At 40.1% G+C, this 22,612-nt stretch overlaps 1 protein-coding gene across 4 annotated transcripts in view; it reads left to right on the top strand.

Moving 5' to 3' along the window:
• Positions 1-22,612, top strand: part of LOC140540747 (teneurin-1-like) — a 260,632-nt gene that overhangs the window by 42,934 nt on the left and 195,086 nt on the right. For all 4 annotated transcript variants that reach the window (XM_072663175.1, XM_072663174.1, XM_072663173.1 and 1 more), the window contains 2 exons: positions 1,953-2,236; positions 10,318-10,578. In XM_072663175.1, the coding sequence (XP_072519276.1) occupies positions 2,020-2,236; positions 10,318-10,578 (478 nt within the window). In that variant the 5' untranslated portion in view covers positions 1,953-2,019. The remainder of the gene's footprint in view (positions 1-1,952; positions 2,237-10,317; positions 10,579-22,612) is intronic.

The following is a 22,612-nucleotide window of genomic DNA, read 5'->3' on the forward strand; positions in this document are numbered from 1 at the left end:
ATCTACAGTGGCATCTGTCAATCTGTGAGATATATTAGGCAGCAACTTTGACAAGAACCAAATTGTGATGGCTAGATGACTAAGTCAAAGTATCTCAAAAGTCTTGTGGGTTTTTTCTGGTATGCTGTGGTTAGTATCTACCAAAAGTGGTCCTAGAAAGAACAACTGGTGAACTGAAGACACTGTTATCAAAATAACATAGTTATTAGAAAAGTCATCAGTCCTCTGATTTAATATTTCATAATATCACGTTTTCTTTAATTATAGCGGTTAAGTCTGTTTGGATACATTTCTACCAGCTTTCACACCTAGTTTGCAAAATATTTGCCCATTTTTCTCAGCCAAATCACATTCCTATCCTTAAGCCACTGGTTCAGATTTTTTGTCTGTGTGTTTAGGGTTGTTGTAGTGCTGGAAGGTAAACCTCCTGCCCCTCTTTCTCTGTGTAGCATACAATTGTTTGTTTTCCTCAAGAATTTAGATGTACCTACCAGTATCTGTTTTCCTGAATTCTTACCAATTGCCCAGTTACCACTGAAGAGAAACAACCTACAATGTACTGTGAAGCCACCACCATGCTTCACAGTAGGTATGGTGTATTTTTAATGGAAGCGGTCAGAGTTCTGTCCAGAGAGTTTAATCTCGCTCTTATCTGAGCGTAAAACCTGCAAAAGTGCAAATGAGACTCACCATGGCACTTTTCAGAAGATGCTTTTTTTCTTGCCACCCTGCTATACAAGGGCAGCTTTGTGTAAACCTTTTGAGAATGTTGTCTCTTGCTCAGACCAACCAGTGTCAGCTATTTAGACTTGTAAGTGCTTAAAAGTTGCCTTTGGCCTCTTGGTAGCTTTAGTGATCAATATTCTCTTGGCGTGGTCGTCCAGTTTGGAAGGACGGCCTGATCTAGACAAGGTGTTGCTGGTGCCACACACTTTCTGCTTCTTAATAATGCTCTTAGCAGTTCTCAGAGGGATAGGTAAAGCTACAGAAAGCTTTTTCTATCCTCCCTTCCACAACTTTATCCTGAAGCCCTTTTAAAGGCACCTTTCCAACTGTAGTAAATTCTTCATGTTACCAAGCACCACTAATAGTCCTTAAGGAACAGATGGTCCTGTTCTGAAGTAATCAAAACAACTACAGTTGATGTCAGGTGGGGGCCAATTAGCCTGGTTTGTGATGTGAAAGGTGATTTGTTGTAAATGAATGTGACAATCTGTTTATGTATCTTAGAAAAGCGTGTAAATCATAATAATAACTCACTATATACCAACTATATATGGTTTTTAGTTGATCATGTCACATCATGCCATGGCAACAACCCTAAACAGGCATGCAGGAGTGCAGTTCCTGTTTGTGTCCCCTCTGGAAGCTGTTAGTGTTTGGGAATGCACAAATTAGCACTGCTCTGAGAGATGTCTTTTTTCATGCTGTCAAAAAAATGACAAAAACAAGAAAAAAGCAAACAAAAAAAATAAATAAAACAGGTGCTATGTTACAAAGAGAAACAACACAGATGCTATGTTTATCACTCTCAAACACGTTCACTGCAAACTGTTAGTAACACTAAGCAAAAACAACTGGCTTATAACATTGACAGAAGCTGTCTATTGAGTTTCTCTTGTCTATTGAGTCCATCTAATGAGTGTGTTTTGAAATCCATATATAGTATGGATAAACATTTGTTGCGTAAGACCTGCAAAAAACATGCTTGTTAAACCTTATATAGCATATAAAATACATACAGGTTTAATTACAGTACAGTCACACAATCTCATACTGAATTAAACCACCCTTTTGGTATTGGCTGTGAGAAGTGACATCTGTCCATAGGTTTACAGAGTAGAGCAGAAGGTTTGTCTGCTAGAGAGTTTCTTAATTGTAACTTCTACAGCCATCTTTTGGCAGATGGTGAGCAAACAGTGGTATTCAATCCGACCAATCTCTGTTTTCAGATTCCCTGCACCGTGTCCCACCTAGCCGAGGAGATGTCTGAATGAGCACTGTGGGGAGCCTCCAGCCATGGAAGAGATGGACTGTAAACCCTACCAGCCACTGTCCAAGGCGCGGCGGGAGATGGAAATGTCGTACACCAGCTCATCGGACGAAAGCGAGGATGGTCGGCGCCAACCCAAATCCTACACGTCCCGTGAAACCCTGCCCGACTACGGCCAGGACGTCCGCCTCAACTATAACAGCCACAACAAGAGACAGACAACCTTCAGCAAAGAAGCGCAAGGTAAAAGGACAAGGGCTCATCCGTGTGTGTGCTCTTTCTTTTGCGCTCCCCAAACACCCACTGTAGTGACTACTGTCTGTGTGCATGCATAGAAAAAAAAGAGTAGACATAATGAAGGTGGAAATGAGTTTTCCCTTCCAGAGGTAGAGTTTCCAGCACACAAAGCTAAAATGGGTCATTCTCAAAAAACCTTTCTGGCCTCAGAAATAATGGGGAAAAAATCTTCTACGAGGAAGGGGAAAAAATGGCCTGCATTAGGAGCTTGATGGATTGTCCTCATGCAGGTCATGTCCAGTGTTAAGGGAAAAATAGACCTTGAGATTTCAGATAATCAGAGTTGGAGTGGGTGTATTGTTGGTTTTGATCAATAGTGTGTCACTCAGTGTTTTCTCCAATGTTTGGCCATTGTGCTAACAACTAGATATGTGCATTCATAATGGCTGACAGTAGTGTTGCATTATGCAGGCCTGCTGCTTGATCTCATTGCAAAAGTCAAACTTGTTGCCTTGATTTAGTGGAAATGGTTGCTGCGATATGTAATCAGTGCTTTCATTAAATGCTGTGTGTGTTACATGGTTGTGTTTAGTTTCTGTCATGCATGCTTAATGTATTATTGGCACAGGTGTCACCCTCATACATTCACAGCCTCAAAATGTACTGATACCCATTAAGTACATTTTCTTCCATTAAAATCATTACTAGTAATACGGTAGTAGTTTATTCAGTTTAGATTTTTTTCCTTTACTATGAAATCTCTTTACAAATGCAATTATTATATATTTTATAAATAATACATTTTAGATATATAGCTTATGTAACATTTCTTTTGACTGAATTTGACAGGTAAGCTGCTAAACTCTCTTAAACTTATCTTATTAGAAGTATATTGTTAAATACACAAAAGCAAAATCAAGGGGGTCAAAAAGAGATGTAGGGCCTCAAGTTTAAATTGGACACATAATTAGTGTTTTACATTTTGATCAAAACTGGTGCAAAAAGTAGGCAAGTAGAACCTGGACGGATCACAAAAAAAATGAGCAAACATATCAGCCTGATGAGATATTCCACTCAATTTACTGTTGAGCAACTCACAGCAAGGATTTTGCAAGGATTTTTCTCCACCTTTTGAAACCACCTATTAGAAAAAGATGTGCTATTAAGAGACTCTCTAACAAAGGCAGTAGACGCAGCAACTTTTGGCTCAGTGTCCCTTAGTAGGCTTCACTGTGCACAGATTATTTATTTATCAACAAGCTAATGTTAGAATTCTGGTTGGACCACTCTTTTTGGCAGAATTGGTATGTTCATTTAATTTTGTTGGTTTCTTGTCACAAACCTGTCCACACTCCACACATTTAAGGTCAGGACTTTTACAAGGCCATTTCAAATGCTTTTAAAATTTAGCCTGCTTCATTCCCTCCACAACCACCCTTGATATGTGTTTGGGGTCATTGTCATATTGGAAACTCAACTGTGTTCAAATTCCAGCTGTCTAGGTTTAAGGTTATGCTGAAAAATTCTTTATTATTCCATCCTCTTTGTGCAGAGTACCTGGTTCAAAATAGCAGTAAAGCATATTGCTACCACCACCATGCAACAGTTTGTACAGTGTTATTGGGGTCGAATGTCTCGCCTTTACTGCTCCAAACATCTTTGTCTCATCTGACCATAACACTTTCCTCCAGAAGTCGTTTTCTTGGTCTGTGTGGTCAGCTGCAATCTTTAGTCATACTTGGTGGTGTGGTTTTTGGAGCAGGGGCTTCTTTCTTGAATGGCAGCATCTCAGTGCATGGTAATGTAAAACTAGCTTGACTATAAACAGTGACACAGTGACACCAGCAGATTCCAGTTTATGGCATGTCTCTGTGGTTAACTGATTTCCTTTCAACTGAGGGTGGTAGATACAGAACTTGGCAAAGTGGCTTCACCTCACAATAACCCATGTACTTAGGTTTGCAACAACTGATGATCTTAGAATCTGCAGTTTAGAAATGAAAAAAAAAAAACATTGCTCAATCTGAGTCATTACTGTTTAAACGCTTATAAGTGGGTTTTCAGTTAGCCAGACTTGAGTTTGTTCTGTGTCAAGCAGCTTGTTATCTTTAACTAACTGAGGTAATGCTAACCAGCTTCTCTCTCCTGATTCAGAGCAGTTTAACGCTTGTATTTGTTTAACATTTAATCATTTAAAATTTCGTGTTAGTGTGTCATTCTTTGAGCAAACTTAATTTTGTATTTGATTAATTTTTCAGTTTTAAAATAACACAGGATTAGATTGTACGGAAGCTATGTAAACGTAGAACTATCTGCACTAATTGCACAACTTACACTACTTCCCCCGGTAATACCGCATACCACTGATTTTGGATTGAGTTTAAAAATATGACCTAGTTGCTCTTTTTTTTTACCTGTCCACTGATAGCGCTGTTGTGTTACAAACACTCACACAACCTTGAAGAAGAATATAAAAAAATATGCTGGGAGATAATGTTGGAGAGAACCCTGCTATTCATGAAATTATTGGATCAACATCACTGGAGAAACAGTAAGGATTGCTCATTTCTCTATGGTTAAGGTTAATTTAACAGTAAGAGTTAAGGTTAGGTTTAGGTGTAGATTAAGGCAATCGAATTGCATTTTACATTTTTGTAGTTTTTGCTTGGTTACAGTAATGTTCGGTTTGACGAGTTGACTTTTATTTGAGTTTGAGTAAAAGAGGAGTTGCCTGTAATCTTTTCTTTGCCGCTAGAGATCGTTGCTGTTAACTGTTCATCATGGTGAAGAATGCACGGGTTGGGTAATTTGTGATATGAAATGTGAGAACCATCTGTTGTTCTAAGTTGTTGTAGAACCAGCCACTGTCACGCTAAAGCACAAAACAAACATGATGTATATGTTGTTGAGTTTTTTACGTAGGAAGTAAAATCTGATCTCATCTGGTCACACTGAGGACACTTTTTTTTGTAACAAATTGTGTCAAATCTGGTCAAAGTAGAAACAGATACTATCCAGATATGATATGCATGTTAATGCCAGTTTTAGACAGGCTTGTAGTGTTGCATAGTCCTACAGCCTATAGTGTTTTAAGCTGTACATACACTCTGGGATATGTGAAAGGTGTAAAGGTGAATACATAGAATAAAATAGGAGTGTTGCAGTTTGTTTCACTTAGGCTATATTTATACATTCAAAGGTTGAGCCCAAGTCTCATAAAGAACACACTCTTGCTGATTTGAAAGAAGCAGGTGGGTCTGCTCGCTCCTTTTCTCCACTAGCTAGGGGTCAGATGTGTATATTAAAACATACATGCTTGTTTGTATACATTTGGTCCTGAACTGAGGCCAAATGAATTTAATGTATTGGTTTGTACCTATGCTCCCACCCTACCACCCACAATCTGATCAAATGATAATTATATTGGTAAGTCTAATAAAATTATTAATTTGTCATAAACAAATATGAAAGCAGCAGGATTATCAATGTTTTCTGAGCATGCTTATAACCTGAGAAAGATACTTTCTAAAGCATTGTATGTTATTATGTGCAGTAACTTAGGAATGGAACTTAGATCTTCTTGGCAAAAATACTGAACATGGTTTTTTACAAAAACGTTTTTGTAGTAAAAAAAAAAAAAAATCCATTAGAATGCCCTGTTGAGAGCAAAACTGTCAAAATTGTTGCTGTGCTCTCTATCCTGCTATCCTGTTCTCTAAAGTGCGAATGAAACCAGCCTGTACAATGATGTGGCTCTCTTGTCCACCTACTCTTGCCTTCTGTTATTCAGAACTGCATTGGAAGGCCACCACTTCCAGGCTTGTGAGCCCTGTGACAGAGTGACTCAGTTGCATTAACATGGCTAAATATTTCACCATGTGTTCCTTTTTTTAAGGAACACATTAGGCTGTTGGAAGTGCCGTTCAGTCAAGTAGATTTCCACCTGCAACTCCTGCATTAGTATCAGTGTAACATGTAGCCCAGAACGGATCAGCTTTTCCCTTCAACCTGAGCCCATTACTTCTAGCAGAGTGGCCCATGCAACCCTTTCCACTCAAGTGCGCTTGAGTCCGGCATTTAAAAGGATGAATTATGAATAGAGCTGACATGCTATTTTAACGATGCTCCTGGCTCGTGCCTCTCTGACGACTTGGTTCAGGAAGCTCGCACCAAAGACAGATGTTTTTGAGCAGCTCTTAATTTCAACACGGGAACCTGGCGGAGCTGGCAGGGTGACTTGTGTCAGGGTGCCCTGTTAAATTCCACTTGAGCCAGGGTCCCAGGGGAAGCTGAGGACACAAGATGAGAAAATATTGACATTACAGACAAGCACCTTTAGCAGATGAAACACATGCTGTGGCTGTTGCTTAGATTTTATTCGTGGAAGCTGTGGCACCATAATAATAAGAACAATGTCTCTGTAACCCTGTAAGCTCTTTATATAGAGGAAAAAATGTGTAATCATGATCATTCATTCAATCAATCTGTTCTTATGTTTAAGTAATGTGATTGGTAATTGCTATGATCACAACTTTTAAGTGACATAGAACGACAGCTGTACATTCTTGATGATTTTCGTTAAGCTAAGCTTTGTTAAGCTAAGCTTTCGTTAAGCTACCATTTTGAGTAAATGAATGCAGTGTATACTAGTGTATACTTTACACAGATGTATTCTTCTCTTGTTTATACTCAAGATTTCTGACATCTAAATGTTTTGAATTTCAGAGTGAATGTATGTTCATACTTGTTCATAAACTGCCATACTGCATCCAGCAACTGTAGAAAAGACAGCAATGTGGCAGAGCAACGCTGCCAGTATTATTACTGCTTGCTTTTGTGGTTGAATAAATAGAAGACTGTAGACACCTGCTCCACTAGGGGGGCTGCACTGAGAGGCTTCACCTTTAGGCCCAAAACATACTTCACACAAGCACGTAAATGCAGATGCTTTGGGCTACGCGGACTGGATGTTAAGCGTAGTTACATGCAAAAATGTGTCACGACGTATTTCATAATGCCCACCCCCAAGTACTGAGTGTTTAACTGCCAGAGTAATGCAAGAAAGCAGGTCAGGTTTGTTCAGCAGGACTGTACGTTTGCAGAGCGTTGGGCGGCCATTGGCATTTACGTACTTGTGTTGAGAATGGCTGCCTTTCCGCAGCAGGGAAGAAGGGTTCTCAGCACAGAGCGTAACCCTTCCAATGGCTTTTCCACACTGACACAATCCGGCATGGCACACTTATGGTTTTCTCATGTCTTTATATACAGTACAGAAATTTAGGACAAGTATAGTCGCTCCATTTTAATATTCTTCAAGTGCATTGACCAAATATTGTGGTGACAAGTACACTTTAATGGAGTGCATGTTGGCTCCCGCAGTGTTAACATGGCCCCCTGCCGGACTGGTCCAAGATCGGTACCGTGGCGTTAGATTAGCTAAGCTCGCTTAGTGTAAGCTAGTATTATCTTCGTGAGGGCCTATGTTCATGATTTTTGACTGTATATCATTCATGACTATGTCTCTATCCGTTAGCATAGTGCTAACTGCATGGTGAAGTCATCACACATTTGCCAAACCCTATTGAATTAGTTTCAAACAGTTTCAGTGGATTCTATAAAATGGCCTCCTTGGTGTAGGCGAGTGTGGTGTACGAGTGCAGACTACACACTGCTAACAAATACATTACGGCTTCCGTGAGTACATTAGTCTAGATATTCTAGACTAAAGAGGGAAATTGGCGCATAGTTATTACATATCACTATGCACTTTCTGGTTCAGATTTAGCAACATGGCAGATGGAAATAGGAACCACAACCAGTCTAACCTCTTAGGCCTCTTTTCCACTGCAGGACCAAATGGCCTTAGGGCAATATTCCACCTGACAATAGGGAGGGTTGTTAAAATGATGAACAAAATGATAAATAAACAAACTCTCTCTATATATTTATAAATTGTTAAATAAAGCAAAATACCAACCCGTCCTGAAATTACACATTGAGATTCTTTGAGAGAGAGAGAGAGAGATTCTTTGCCTGTTTAAGATTCTTAGCTAGAAAAAAGCAGTGTGTCTGTATAATCTGCTGTCAGTCTCATTCTTCTAGGGCTGCAGATTAAGCCTGAGGTGCTGAGCACTCGTTCTGATGCACAGCCAGAGAGGCAGGATGTGCACATACATGCTTTAGCGAAATGTGCAAGAAGGAAGAAAAATAAAGTGAAAAGTGAGAGGAACAGTCACATGTATAAGCTGTAAACCCCTTACTCTAATTAAACACATTAAATACATTTTAAATGTTGTATAGTTTAAAAAAAGATGCTTAATGCCCGAATGCTTAGCCAAGTTGTCGTGTCTTTTGGCCAGAGGCTGTAAGTAGCGCAAATGGTTCTACATTTACGTGGCTTCTGTACCACCTCAACCTGCCTTATTTGAAACTGCAAAAGGATCAAATATAAAGTTCAGTTTGCCCACAGGGTGAAAACTAAGTAGACAAGCTCAATTTTCTATTTCTTTCAATAAGTGTTAAACCGTCAGTCTGACAACAACTGCACATGTTAAACTGCGCTGACAGAAAGCACACTTATAATTGTTTAGACGAGAATGTCTCGGGGCGAGCAGCTGCTGTGAAAAGGACAAAGAGTTTTGTATCTGTTGCCTATTCACTAAGCAAGCCTTTGCTAAGCTAGCTCAACTAGCTACAGCTCCACCAAGTATCAGACAGCTCAGTCCAGCTGCTTTTCACTAGCTAACTGCTGAGCTCCCGACACAAGTGCTAATAATAAAAACTTGTGTCTGAGAGTGAAGTCGAGCGGCTGGTGGTGAAAGTAACAGAAAGGCACATTGGACTGGACATGTACATTGTAAGGACATGTAATGTCGTATCAGGTAGCTAGCACTATTTAGCTTTGGCCGTGAACTAGATAGACACAGATTTGACACATCAAACATGTCCTAATTTTACCATCAAAATGTTTAAATACCGTGGTATACAGCATTACCGTTATACCACACGACTCTACTCCTTGAGCCTGTTTCTGCCACAACTTGTAGCCTGCTGATTACTGCCTTCTATTTGCTGTGTCGCCCATCTGAGTCAAACTAGCATGATTCGCTATTTCGAATACACCGTCAGTTCCGGCATAGTATTTGTTAGAGATATTTGATGATATTTGCTGTTTAGATGCTTATAGTTTTGGTGATCCCCTCTCTCCCCTAAACACAGCAGTTCACAGTATTCACAGTATTCAGCCAAATATAGTATTTAGTTTTTTATCGGAAATGATCATAGAACATGCTGACGTCTGTAGACTGTCCTAACCACCATGAGAGCTTGGCAATGAACTTGAAAACCATGAGTTTTTTTTTTTTTTAGAGTAACCTTTAATTATAAGTCTCAAAATGAACAAGTCTAAGTTTAAGTCTTAGTTTTTGTTGAGTGTAGCTGAAATATAGCAAGAACAAGAACATTATGAGCATTTTCTTAAAAAGCCCAGAACCTTAGAGGACAAATGAACCTTACATCATTCAGTGGTTGTTACTAAAAGACTCTTTTCAAGTACATATGTGAGCCCATATTTCTTTGCTACTACTTTGTTCAGAATTTCTGAGTATTCCAGAGTTTCATAGAAGTCACTGAATGATTCATTCATCCTGAATAGCAGTTGCATCTGAATAATAAGCCTAGATTTCAAGTAGTTAATGCCGCTACATTTTTTTATCGTGTTTGATTTCACTGCCTTGTTATATTTCTTGGAAACACAAAGTAAAAAGAATAGCTAATGGGTTTGTCTCTTAATCAAAGCAATCACCTTTTGTGTAATGATTTTTATTTTTATAGCAGAAATGTGCAGTACACTCAATAATGTTTCCCTGAGTCTGTTTGTCTTAACTAAAAAAATCTTTCCTCTGGGCTGAATAAAGCCATTTAGATATTCTCCTTCATCTCCAGAGTGGCACTAGCAGATGTAACAATTGTAGTGACACCTCAAAGCAGGAACACGCTGTCACGAATGTGTACCAGGCAAGTGTTTTCTTTTTTTTTTTTCCCTTCTCAAATCTCCCCTAACCCAGCCTTCCCCTTTTCCATCACAGAGCTGGAGTTTGGCAAGACAGCCCAGATGGGAAGTGGAAGCTACCCAGAGGAACTTCGTAGTGGGCCTCAGCACGGCTACTCGCTGGGGCCGGGATCGGATGTAGATGAGGAGGGAGAGGTGGATCCTTCACCCAGCCACGTGCTCCACCTGTGGATGCAGGAAGTAAAGTCTGAGCAAAGTTCCTGTTTGTCCAGCCGTGCCAACTCCGTGCTCTCTCTGACTGACACGGAGCAAGAGAGGAAGTCTGATGGCGAAAATGGTGAGTTTCTCCTTTCTGGTTCTTTTCCTTAGTGGTTTTTGCTTGGAATGCATCAGTAAATAATCCCAGGGCAAATGAAGAATGATTCACAGATTGTTGTGACTGTTATTTTACTACATTCCATTCATACATAAATATGTACAATTTCAATACATATTCAAAACTTGAATTTGAAAGTGTATTGCAATTTATAAATAGCCGTATGTCACTGATTTTCCATCTTTCGTGGAAACTACTGCCACAAACTGAACATTTGCCATCTGGACACAGCCATTCAGAGTAACGTGAACAGTCACGGGGTTGGATTTCAGCTACGGACACACCCCGGTATATACCATATACCATAGTTTCTTAAAATGAGAGTGGTATTTCAAAATGAAGGCACGTCTGATGTGTAAAATTTCTGTTCTGTGTCTATCTAGTACATGGCCAAATAAGCTTATTCCTCCATGTGCATTTAAGAGAGCCACAGGGTCGGGTGCTCTGGAATCTCACTGATTAGTCACACACTGAAAAAACGTGCCCACTGTAGTTGCAAATTTAGCAACGCTGAGTTCGACAGGCCAAGGATGAACCGATCTACCAAATGTGCCTGAAACACGGTCTGCACTGTGGTGTTTAGCCTGCTATCTAACTGCAAGTCCAAACACAGCATTTAGCCTTTCTGTTACTCCCAACACTAGTCACTCAACTTTTCAGTTTTTAGAATCAGAATCAGAATCAGAATCAGAATCTCTTTATTTCACCAAGTATGTTACCCATACAAGGAATTTGTCTTGGTGATTCTGATTCTGTAGATTCTTGTAGATTCTGATTCTGATTTTAACATCAACGCTTAGGTCGGTAGCTCAGCAGTTAGTCAACAGCAGCTGAGCTGTCTGATACTAGATAGTGGCCGAGCTTTTTAAGCAAAGGCTAGCTTAGCAAAAGGGGGAACAGATCCAAAAAATTACATTTTAACAGCAGTCAATCAATCATTAGCCAACAGTTGCTCGAGTTAGTGTCTAAACTTTTATAAGTGGGCTTTCTTTCAGCCATACTTGAATTTGTTCTGAGACGCTAACAAATGTCAAATTGAGGGTTTAACATTTATTCAATGATTGATTGAGTGTTCACTTTCTCACGCTGTGAGCTAACTGAGCATTTTTCGGTGTTAAAATAAGTTAGTCCTCACCCGCCCAGCTGTGGTGGCATCATGTGAAAAAGGGAGACCTAGCTAGTGAGTGGGAATTGATAAAGCTGGAGAGAAAGCTGGGAATAAAGTCCTTTTACAGGTGAGTAATATACTGGTGGCTAGTGTTTCTGTATTTTCTGCAGAAATCTGCACTTGTTATATGATTGACACCATGCACAGTGTAAAGTGCTTTTAAAGTACTGTGTCGAAAATCAGTGTTTTCCCTCCAAAATGGCCTCAGAGTGTGGGGTATGTGCTGCAGATGAACAGCTGCTTTCACCAGGCCAATATCAGCTGTAAATCTCGCCTCAGAACTCACTTTGTCGAGGTGTTGCACGCTTCTTAAGGGATTTATGATGGTAGGCGAGATGCGTAGGAATTTAGGTGCATCGTTGCACCTGAATAGGCCTGGGAGCGGGAGATAAAGCAAAAAACTAAAAGTTAAAAACAGGTCTTATACAATATTCAAACTGTGCGCTGATACAACTTTGGATCACAGAGAATTCAAAAGATTCAGATTTTTCTTTATTGTCTTTTGTTCATGTGTGTGGATGGTTCCAGGCTAAGTCTGTTCACTCTGCTGTGTGAATCCTTTTTTCTGTTGTTTCTCTGGCTTTTGCATTGCTCCCTGTCTACATTGCTGACACTATGCTGCAGAGGGCATCGTTAGTGTACTATTATAGATTATGTCCAGGAATTTTAATAGCGAATTTGATGCCAGTGAGCTGAATACCTCCCGAGTTGGGTAATTCGGTCTGCTGGATGGCACAAGGCCATTTCTGTCATGGTTTGAGGAGCACTGAGTTAGATAAGGCCCAAATCCACCTTCACACGCTCATTGTCAGGAAATCGGTTAGGGATATCAGGTAAGGAGCCTTTCCCGCTTTCCTCCTTTACAGACCCGATAGGATTTATGCTAATTTATTGGAGTCCATCAGACAGTCTACGAGAACGAGTGGCTGATTCTGGATGGAAAAACACCTGTCACCTTGCGTAAATAGTCTCGGAGAGGCTTTTATTTGTTATTGTGCATTTGAGACTGTCCCAAGCCGGCTGCCTTTGTCTTTATGCTCCGCGAGAGTTCCCTCCCAATTTGTTGAGTGAGCGGGGAGAGTCAGTCAAGCGCACTTACCTTGATCCGACGAGCTTCGGCAGATTAGAGAATAAAGTTCACGTTCGGCACACAAACAAAACCCGAGCTTGTGCCTCAGACCCTCAAGGGCACCTCTCATTTGCATGCTGTGGAAAAGGTGTAGTGCCTCTGTTCACACTCCACCAAGCTCCCCTCACTTAGAGAGAGAGAGAGAGAGATAGAGACGGAGGCATGAGAGAGAGTGAATAAGAAAAATAAGGAGAGGGAGAATAGAGTGAGATAGAGAAAGATTGTGGGAGAGAGACGGAAAGAAAAGAAGAGGGAGGAGGATGGGGAACAGAGACATTGTGAGGGTGGGAGGAACATAATAAGAGGAGTGGTAAGAGAAGTGAGAGAAAGGGAGAAATATGAAATAGTGGGAAGGAGAGAGCGAGTAAATGAGAGTAAAACAAGTAGAGAGATGTAGGGAATCAGAGAAGGAGAGAGAAGTGGGGAGGGATATAGAGAGAGATGGAGAGAGAAAGAGAGAGAAAAAAGGAGAGAGAGAGAGAGATATATAAGTGACATGAGAAAGAGATGAAGTGAGAGATAGAAATGTAGAACGGGAGAACAGAGAGAGAGAGTGAGACAGAGGGAGGAGCAAAAATAGAGAAATGGTGAGAAACGTGGGGAAGAGGGAGAGATGAGAAATGGAGGGAAGGAGAGAGAGAGAGTGAAGCAGAGTAAGAAATCATAGAGATGTAGAGAACAGTGAAAGAGGGAGAGAATGTAAACGACATGAGAATGTAAGAGACGGGGGGGAGAAATAGAGAAAAGGTGAGAAAGGAGACAGGGAGAAAACAAAGAGTGAGAGAAATGAGAAATGGAGAGAAGGAGAGAGTGAAACAAGCAGAGAGGCAGAGAGATGTAGAGAAATCTAAAAATGGTGAGGGAGAGAGATGGATGAAAATCAAACAAGAGAGAGAGAGAGAGAAAGAAACAGAAGATGAGAAGAGAGAGAAATTGAAGGACAGGGAGAAAAAAAGCAGGGAGTCTGAGGAGAGTTAAAGGAATGGTGGGAAATAGAGGGGGAAGATGAGAGGAGGTAATAGGCTCATAGAAACAGTGGGAAAGAGAGGGAAGAAAACAGATAGTCAGAGAGATGTAGAGAAACAGAGGGAAAGAGGGAAGAAAACAGAGAGTCAGAGAGATGTAGAGAAACGGAGGGAAAGAGGGAAGAAAACAGAGAGATGTAGAGAAACGGAGGGAAAGAGGGAGGAAAACAGAGAGAGGGAGAGATGTAGAGAAATGGAGGGAAAGAGGGAAGAAAACAGAGAGAGAGATGTAGAGAAACGGAAGGATAGATATGATAGAGATGGATGAAAACCAAGCGAGAGAGAGAGAGAGAGAGAGGGAGAGAAAGAAACAGGAAGAAATACAGTGAGATGTAAAAAAAGTGAGAGTGGGAGAGTCAGAGGATAGTTAAAGGAATGGAGGGAAATAGAGGGGGGAAGATGAGTGGAGTTAACAGTCATAGAAACGGAGGGAAAGAGAGAAGAAAAAAGTGAGAGTGAGAGTGAGAGTGAGGGAGAGCGGCAAAACAGACATAGTCAAAGAGATGTAGAGAAACGGAGGGAAAGAGGGAAGAAAACAGAGAGATTCAGAAAGATGTAGAGAAACAGAGGGAAAGAGAGAAAAAACGTAGGTAGAAAGAGGGAGGAAAACACAGAGAGAATCAGAGAGTGTAGCGAAACGAAGGGAGGGTGAGAAAGGGAGTAAGAGTGAGAGAGAGAGTGAGAGTGAGGGAGAGCGGCGGGCGGAGCAGGGGGAATTGGTGTGAGATGGAGTTTGTTTGCGTTGGGTACCTGCCAGGGTCGTGTCTAATGAGAGGGGGGATTGGATATGCCTCTTCACCTCTCCTGGTGTCAAGCTCCATGCAGAATGCGAATCACAGGCAGCTTTGCCTTGAGAGACGGCAGAGTCGCAGGGAAAACGGAGAGAGCCGCGCCAGGCCCAGAATACACAATCAGCAGCAGAACGCAAATGCGACAGATAATCATATCCTTATGTCCGATCGTACTAGTTTCTTTATATTACAAAAAGAAATCTATTCACAATGCTTACCTGAGCGAGTGCCGGGTACCAGCGACCTGACATCTCCGCGCATGTGTTTTTATTTTATTATATTCTAATCATGCTTTCACCCCTTCCTCACAGCATCAGGGTGCAGCAATGGGGAATATTTCCACATGATAATATTGCATTATTTAAAGATATCTTTACAACAAGGTATACAATGTTCCGCTAAAAGCTAATTTGGCTATGCATGAGCACGAGAGTGTGGAGCGATGGGAGGCAGTACAAGACAGCTTTGCAGTCTTAAACACCATAAAATAAAGGTGCAGCAAATGGATCTTTGAGGGATGGCATTGAACCAGCTTTCTAATAGATATGTGTGAGTGTGAAGAACCATTAAACTGGTAAAGAATCTTTACATGAGTGAAAGCTTGTTTAGATGTTTGAAAGGTTCTTCACGCTCACATATCTCTGTTAAAAACGTGGTTATTTTATGGCATTGCTCAAATAACTATAAGCAGCACCTTTATTTCTAAAGAGTAGAGCCCCCCTCAACAGCGGGTCTCTGGTCCTGTTAGCACATCCTGTGTGTTAGGGGGTTGATAACAAACATGCGGAGGTGGGGCTTAGCGAGGCATGGGCAGGGTAGAAAGCTGCCATTTTATCATTTATTCAGGTAGAATTACTGACGCAGCAGTGCTCAATTTTCAACCACTGTCGGGGGGTGGAAACAGCAAATGTCTATACCGTTTGAATATACCATTTAAAGTATACTGCCGTCACTGCAATTGCAATTACAAAACTCTGTGGATAACATTTATATATGATGACGCCCAAGGCAGTCTTCCTATCCTTACACCCCCGACAAGAGGGAGAAAGAAATAAACAAATAAAGAGAAATAAAGGAGAGAAAAGAGAAAGGTAGATTAAACTAGCTAACATTCATTCACAGTGTAAAGTAAGGCTTGTCAAACACCAGATGTGCCATACTGATTTCAAAAATTTAAAGCCATTGTTTGTAATGGAGGAACAACGTGCACAGGTGCTGCGTGACTTCAAACACTTTTGCTCGATGAACAAGTGAAAGACTTGTTTATCAAAAAAAATCAATGAATCAAGACATAGTATTTGTTGCTTCTGTAGTTTTTTAGTGGAGCTAGATTTTGGATGACCCTACTTGCACTTGCTCATTTCATGTGGCCAGACTGACACCCGATTGACATGCGCTGTGGTAATATGCAAAACAGCTTATGTACAACAACAAACAGGCTGCATTTGTCTGTTCTGTTGAAAAGATGGTTGCCACCTTGAAAAGCACATTCTTTGAGGCTGGTCATTTCCATACACATTAAGGGTTTGGTTTGCCTTGTTTTTTTTATAAAGCTTTAGTTCAACATTTCTAGAAAACATTTCTGATTTATACATTATTGACTGAGATTAATTTATCATTAGTACATAATTGGAACTTTATGTGAAAATCACCAATAATTGCATGGTTAGCTGCAATAATGCACAATAAACACTGTGGAGTACAGAGAATTGTCAAAGTATGGCTAGCGACACAGACAGATCTGACTAAAGCAGCCCGACTAAAAGCAGAAAGCCAGAAGGTAACACAGGCACGGGAGCCTAGACTTGAGACAGTGTTTCAGTCTCTGACATTATTTGAAAGGTTATTCAGAGGGCAATTATAAAATGTACATATGATTAATGTGTAATTGCATTGCAAACTGTGGGTTTTAGGCAAGGCTAGATTTATTGCTTTATGTGAGTTTATAGCAGCTCTATTTAAATGTTTATTAAACAAATTAATCTGTTTATTGCAGTTAAGAAGAGTTCAATAAGTCACTAATACATCAAGAAGTGTTTCGTGTTCTAATTGAGGTTGTATTTATCACTCATTAGAAACTAATCAGGACTAATTAAGGATTTAACGAGTCAATTTGCATCACAAATTTAATATCTATTCATGGTTGCAAAAAAATATGAGGATGTATTTAGAACAAGAGTTAATTTTTTTTAGCATTTGTTTTAAAAAAAAAAAAACACTTGAACACTTGAAGAAAAGGATTTCAATATTTCGTTTTGGGTGCATTTATACTGGGATAAACCCAGATTATAGTTTTGGTACTCAAGGTGCATGAAATGAACAGACATGAACGAGGTCATAGACTTCTGTTGTTTTTTAGCTGCATTAACCGTGACCGTGACATCAAAAGATGTTTTGGCCTGCTGACTGCTCTCTTAACAAGAAGGGTTCTATATAGTAGTATAGAGGTGAAGAGATACAGTTAAAAAGATTGAAAAGATACAGTTAACCAGACATGTTGCCATGGATTTACTTAGAACCACTGCATTTACTCATGAGTGCCTCAAAGAATAAATTTGAATGATTTTTTATAAACCATTTTATTTGGGGAGCGTCAAAATCCTTAAAGACAAATCTGTTTAATGATTAGAGACCAAAATTCTCCAAACTGAATTACCATTACAAAAGCAAATTAAGAATAGTTTGTAGCATACGGTGTGTAGCATATGGCTCAGTTATGCACAATTTTTTCAGCTTGCCCTGGCTACTGCGCCTGTGCAGATCTCCACATCAAGGGCAATCATAACCAGCAAGCTGATTGACTCTTTTTGTTGAAAGGCGGGACTAAACAGACGTAAACAGACGCCATGTTGAGCATTACAAGTACTCCCATTTATATTTCAACCACTGGCTGGCCTCCTCATTCATAATGTCTCTGGTAAAGTGTGGAAAAAACAATGACAATGACATCTGCTCAGGAAAATGTATCATGACTTAATGTGTCACAATGACAATAGTATATTATCACATCACCCACCTGTAGAGTGTAGTCTTGCAACTCTTTAGGAGCTCATTTATCTTTCTTATGGTTCCGTTAATTTTTTTTTACCTGCATCTGTCTTGCTGTTGTATCGCTCTACATTTCAAGTAGCTGTCAGGCTACATATTTTTTTTTTCTCTGCCGCCTCCCGTCGTTTCACGTGTGTGCTCACGTATGTGCCCACATGTAGTCAATGTGTATTGTTGATGCCTTAATCTTTTTTGTTAGCACAACAAAGTCTGCAAGCCTTTTGTGTTCTCACCTGTTATGAAAGTTATCACTCTAACTGTAAATGTCAGAGAAAGGAAAGAGGTCGAGGATCAAGCGTGCATCCGCACTGCCAAAACGGAGAGGCCGTCCTTGGTCTCTCTTTTTGTGTTCAAAGATCTACATCCCCCCCCCACAAAACCGATTAATGATGCGAGTTTCAAAATGCCAGGAACTACTCCAGCTGCTCTCTGATTGAAGCTGACATGTCGATTTGGAAGATCTGGTTTGGTTTTAAGTAAGTGCACAGACATCGTCTAGGACGCTCCTGTTGGCGGAGAGATAGTGTCTCAGAGATCGGTAACAGCAGCAGAGGGCTGCCAGGCCAGCCGTTCGACTGGAGGAGGGGGAGGGGTTTTGCTGTCCAGAAGAAGACGTTCCAGCCCAGGGAGGTTCATACAGAGTTTACCTAATTCAGCTCCATCCTGCCATGACCTAGCGGTGTTACTGTGCAGAGCATCTCTGTATAAATGTAGCGACAGATCCCATAAAAGATGTGCTGCATTTCAGATTCCCAAACCTGTGTGAATGACTTCACATGTAATATCTGTTTGTATGCTCATGCACTCCACTATCTCTAGTGTAGCTGATGGTAAAAGCAAATGGAGATAGAATACATTGCAGGGTGTTGCTGAAATACAGCGTAAATCTACTGTATATTCTAATATATTTCATTCTGTTTTATTTGTGAGTGAGCAGATGCAGTCAGGAAACCTATACAGATCCCAGACTGTTTTCCCATTCTAAAATACATTATTATCATAGACAGCACAGCACTTTGCAATGCTCGCAAAGGAGATTGATACAGGTTTTTCTGGCTACATTTTTACATTCCAAATTCATAGCTAAATTCATTTAAGATTGAGATTTTTTAGATTTTTTAGGTTCAGTACATCATGAAATCTCTGATTACACTACAGAAAAAGGGGTTCTTCATGGGTTCTCTATACACCCATAAGCTATCACATATGAGATACAGGTGAGATACAGAGTATGGACAAAAAAAGATGAGAGGCAGATGACAGACACAGACATGCACCTGGACACTGTGAAAAGTGTCTTCTTAGAGTTGATCAGTCACTTACACACAAAACATAGGCGAAGGCATGAATACACCAGTTACAGAAGAGAGGTAGATGATGAACACACAAATCCACCAGTTAGACAGGGCGAGAGGCAGAGCTGATTATCTTGACTTGTCTTCACAGTCTCATAACTCTGGATGTGAGCCACATACAATCTGGCAATGTGGCACAATCAGCAGGCTCTACAGATTCAGGAAACGTTTGAACAGTATTTCTGTGCTGTGTTATCACAAAATCGTGAAAAGTGACGTCGCGGCACGTTTGTAGACTCCAGAGGGTTAAAGCCATCGGCCTGTCATTGTGTAGATCCCCTTTTTCTGCTGTTGAGGTATGGACTCCACAAGACCTCTGAAGGTGTCCTGTCATATCAAGACAGATCCTTTTAACTCTGTATGTTGTGAGGTAGCACATCAATGGAACACATCAATGATCTTTGCGTGCCCATGACCCTGTCCTTCTTTGAACCACTTTTTGTAGGTGCTGACCACTGCAGACTAGGAACACCCCACAAGACCTGCCAAATGTTTTGGAGTTGTTCTGACCCATTAGTCTGGCCATCACAATTTGGCCCTTGTCAAAGTCACTCAGATCTCGACACTTGTTCATTTTTATTGCTTGTAACCCATCAACTTCAAGAACCGTCTGTGCTGCCTAATATATCTCCTTGACAGATGACATTGTAACAAGATAATCAATGTTATTCAGTTCATCTGAGTTTTAATGTTATGGCTCATCAGTGTGCAACCACGACAACACAAAGATTACTTAGAATGCATAAATGGTTCTTCTCTTAGTTCAATTGTTCTTCAAACACAAGAAAATGTCTAGTGCATTTTAAAAGTCCACTGTTATCAATGAACCCTTTTCCAGCCCAATGTTGCTTAGAGTTTTTAATTCAATTAGGGCTGTGACTTTTAATTAGGGCTAAATGGATAAAAATGAGATGTATAGACCAATAGAAATATTCCAAATTGACTTGGAATAAAATATTTTTACACTGACTGTCATTGGAAGGTTTTTTGGAGCTAGGGTTTTTGTGTGGCAGCGACGCTATACACTGTAAAATCTCTTTTAAAAAAACTTTAAAAAGTATATATAAAATTATTATTATTATACATTAAGATTTATTTCCATTGAATTAACCCAGTTAAAATTTGTTTGTTACTACAATAAGTATTTTTTGTGGTTGAACAGACACAATTTTTTTTAATATGAATATAACTTAAAAGGCTTTTTTAGTAAACTTACTTTGGAATATTTAGACATATTTAGATATGCCTTGCCCTGGATTTGATTAAACTGGATTATTATTATTATAACTTTTTTTTTTTCTATTTCCAAACAAATCTAGTAGAATTGACACCTTCAGATCAATGTATCATAATGCATCAGTGCATTTTTATACCCCTGCTGGAACTCTTATTCACTGGGCAACACTTTAGAGAGAAAGAGAATCTTTTTGATCCATTAGCATCTCATTGTTTTAGCGATAAAGATCAGCCTCCTCATCTCCTCTCTCCCTCTCACTCTCTCTCTCTCTCTGTTCATAAGATAACAAACGCTGTGAAAATCTCAGTGCAATCTCAATGGCAATTTCATCCTCGGTTTATTACTCTGCCGCACTTAATCAGGTGCACGTTCTCCCATCTGGAACTCAACGCTGGATCTCAATCACAGCATTTTAGCTCCCTGCACTTCTTAAGTGTCTGCCCAGCATCCTTGGGTTCGGCATCACACTGGCTCCGCTTTTGTGTGGCGGGACATAACGAAAGAATTATTTTGTTTTAATTGTGGCGACGGGGCTCGCTAGTCCTTCTTTTAAAAGCTCATCAGGGCCTTAGAAAGCAGAGAGACAGGGATAGAGTCAGTCAACTCCTGGCCTACGCACTTAATGACGCAGTAGGGACGCAGGGGGCTGGCCAGGCATGGCACAAGAGGACAGACTTAAGCTGCAGGTGTCTGCAATGATGGAACTGAAGGATGGTCTGGAGAGGTTTAACAGTGGGCCTAGAAAACAGAAAGCCTACGTCAGGTTCCTGATGTGTTTTTAAGCTGCAGAACTGTTTACAGCAATGCTCTTAAAGGATGGATTCCATTGTCCTTGTAGATTGCACAAATCCCAAATAAGAAAACACTGGTGAATGTCAGAAGCTTTGTAGTGTAAAAAACATACTACAAGGCACTGGGCTTGGCCAGTGGTTGCAAGTTACTTTTTACCCTTCAAATAACTCCACACATCTTCTTAGCATGTATGTTGTCCCCACTCACTGATGGATACAATTTTACATCTTCAAAAACGCCTCTTTTTTCTTCCCAATAAAAAAGACCTCAATTCCATTTTAACAAATGCAATTATAAAAGCAGTAATAATAATAATAATAAAAAAATCTTTTTCCCAGATTGAACTTTTCTTCATTTTCTCATTTTTATAAAGAAGAATGGCAAAAGTGCTCGTGTTTTATAATGAAACAACGCAGTTCAATTAAGTCGTTGGGGATTATCGATAGCTTTTGATGTGGGTTATTTGATGGTAAGCTATATCCACAGAGATATTAAAGTAATAACACTCTGCTTCTCATCTCATTCTGTGTAAAATTGAAAGCTCCGGCAGAGTATCTCTTGACTTTTCATATGCCGTTACGGCATCATTTATAATTTCATTTCCGGTAATATCCCTCCTGATCATCACAATGGGATTCTGACCCAAAAGTATATTGTTCATAATTTAGAACCCATTTGTAACCAATTTACAGCATGCTCTGTATGTTGGTGAAGTGTACTGTTAAAACATGGATTGTTTAGAAAGAGTCCAGACTGTTAATGAATAGATTTGTTCAGTCTCCAGTAAAGTAGCTTGATTGTTTCACCCTGCACTGCAGTATCTTACAGTCATCGGTCATGTGGTTTGCTTTGTGCGTCGGGAAGACATGCTAAAGAAATCTCTTTTTTAATAGCTGATTCTTTGACATCTAAAGTGGCTTTAAGTGGTGTTTCCTTTTGTCTCTGCCTCTTTTCTCATCGCAATCTTCCTGTGGCCTAAAAGCCTCGAGAATGAAAGTGTCACTCAAATCCGTGGGACATGGGAGGGGGAAAATAAAAGCACCTTAAGTAAATTAGCATTTTGCTTTGTTTCGCGTTGTTCCTACTAAGTTCTAGACATAAGTAAAGTCAATACATATTGGTTTAACCTGCAGATTGCATCGTTAAGTTTTGTCAGGTTAAGAAAGCTATGTTATGTGCTTTCTGGAACCACCAATGCGACAGATACATTTTTAGTAGCTGCTAGAAGTAGCACGGCAGATTTTGAGCAAATTCTTGGTGTATGAATCCCGGCTTTGCTCTCAGCATGCTCTCTAGCCTCAGGGGTCTGCTGGAATAGATTTGTCTATTAGCTCCTAAAGAACATTGCTCAGTGCATTATTGATCATTTTCACTGCTAACATTTAGGGTCTTTAAGTTGTAGAGTTGATGTAGTGGTACACTGACTCCCTTGGCAATTTAATGGAAATAA

This window comes from Salminus brasiliensis, chromosome 19, assembly GCF_030463535.1.
Source record: "Salminus brasiliensis chromosome 19, fSalBra1.hap2, whole genome shotgun sequence".
NCBI classification, from domain to species: Eukaryota; Metazoa; Chordata; class Actinopteri; order Characiformes; family Bryconidae; genus Salminus; species Salminus brasiliensis.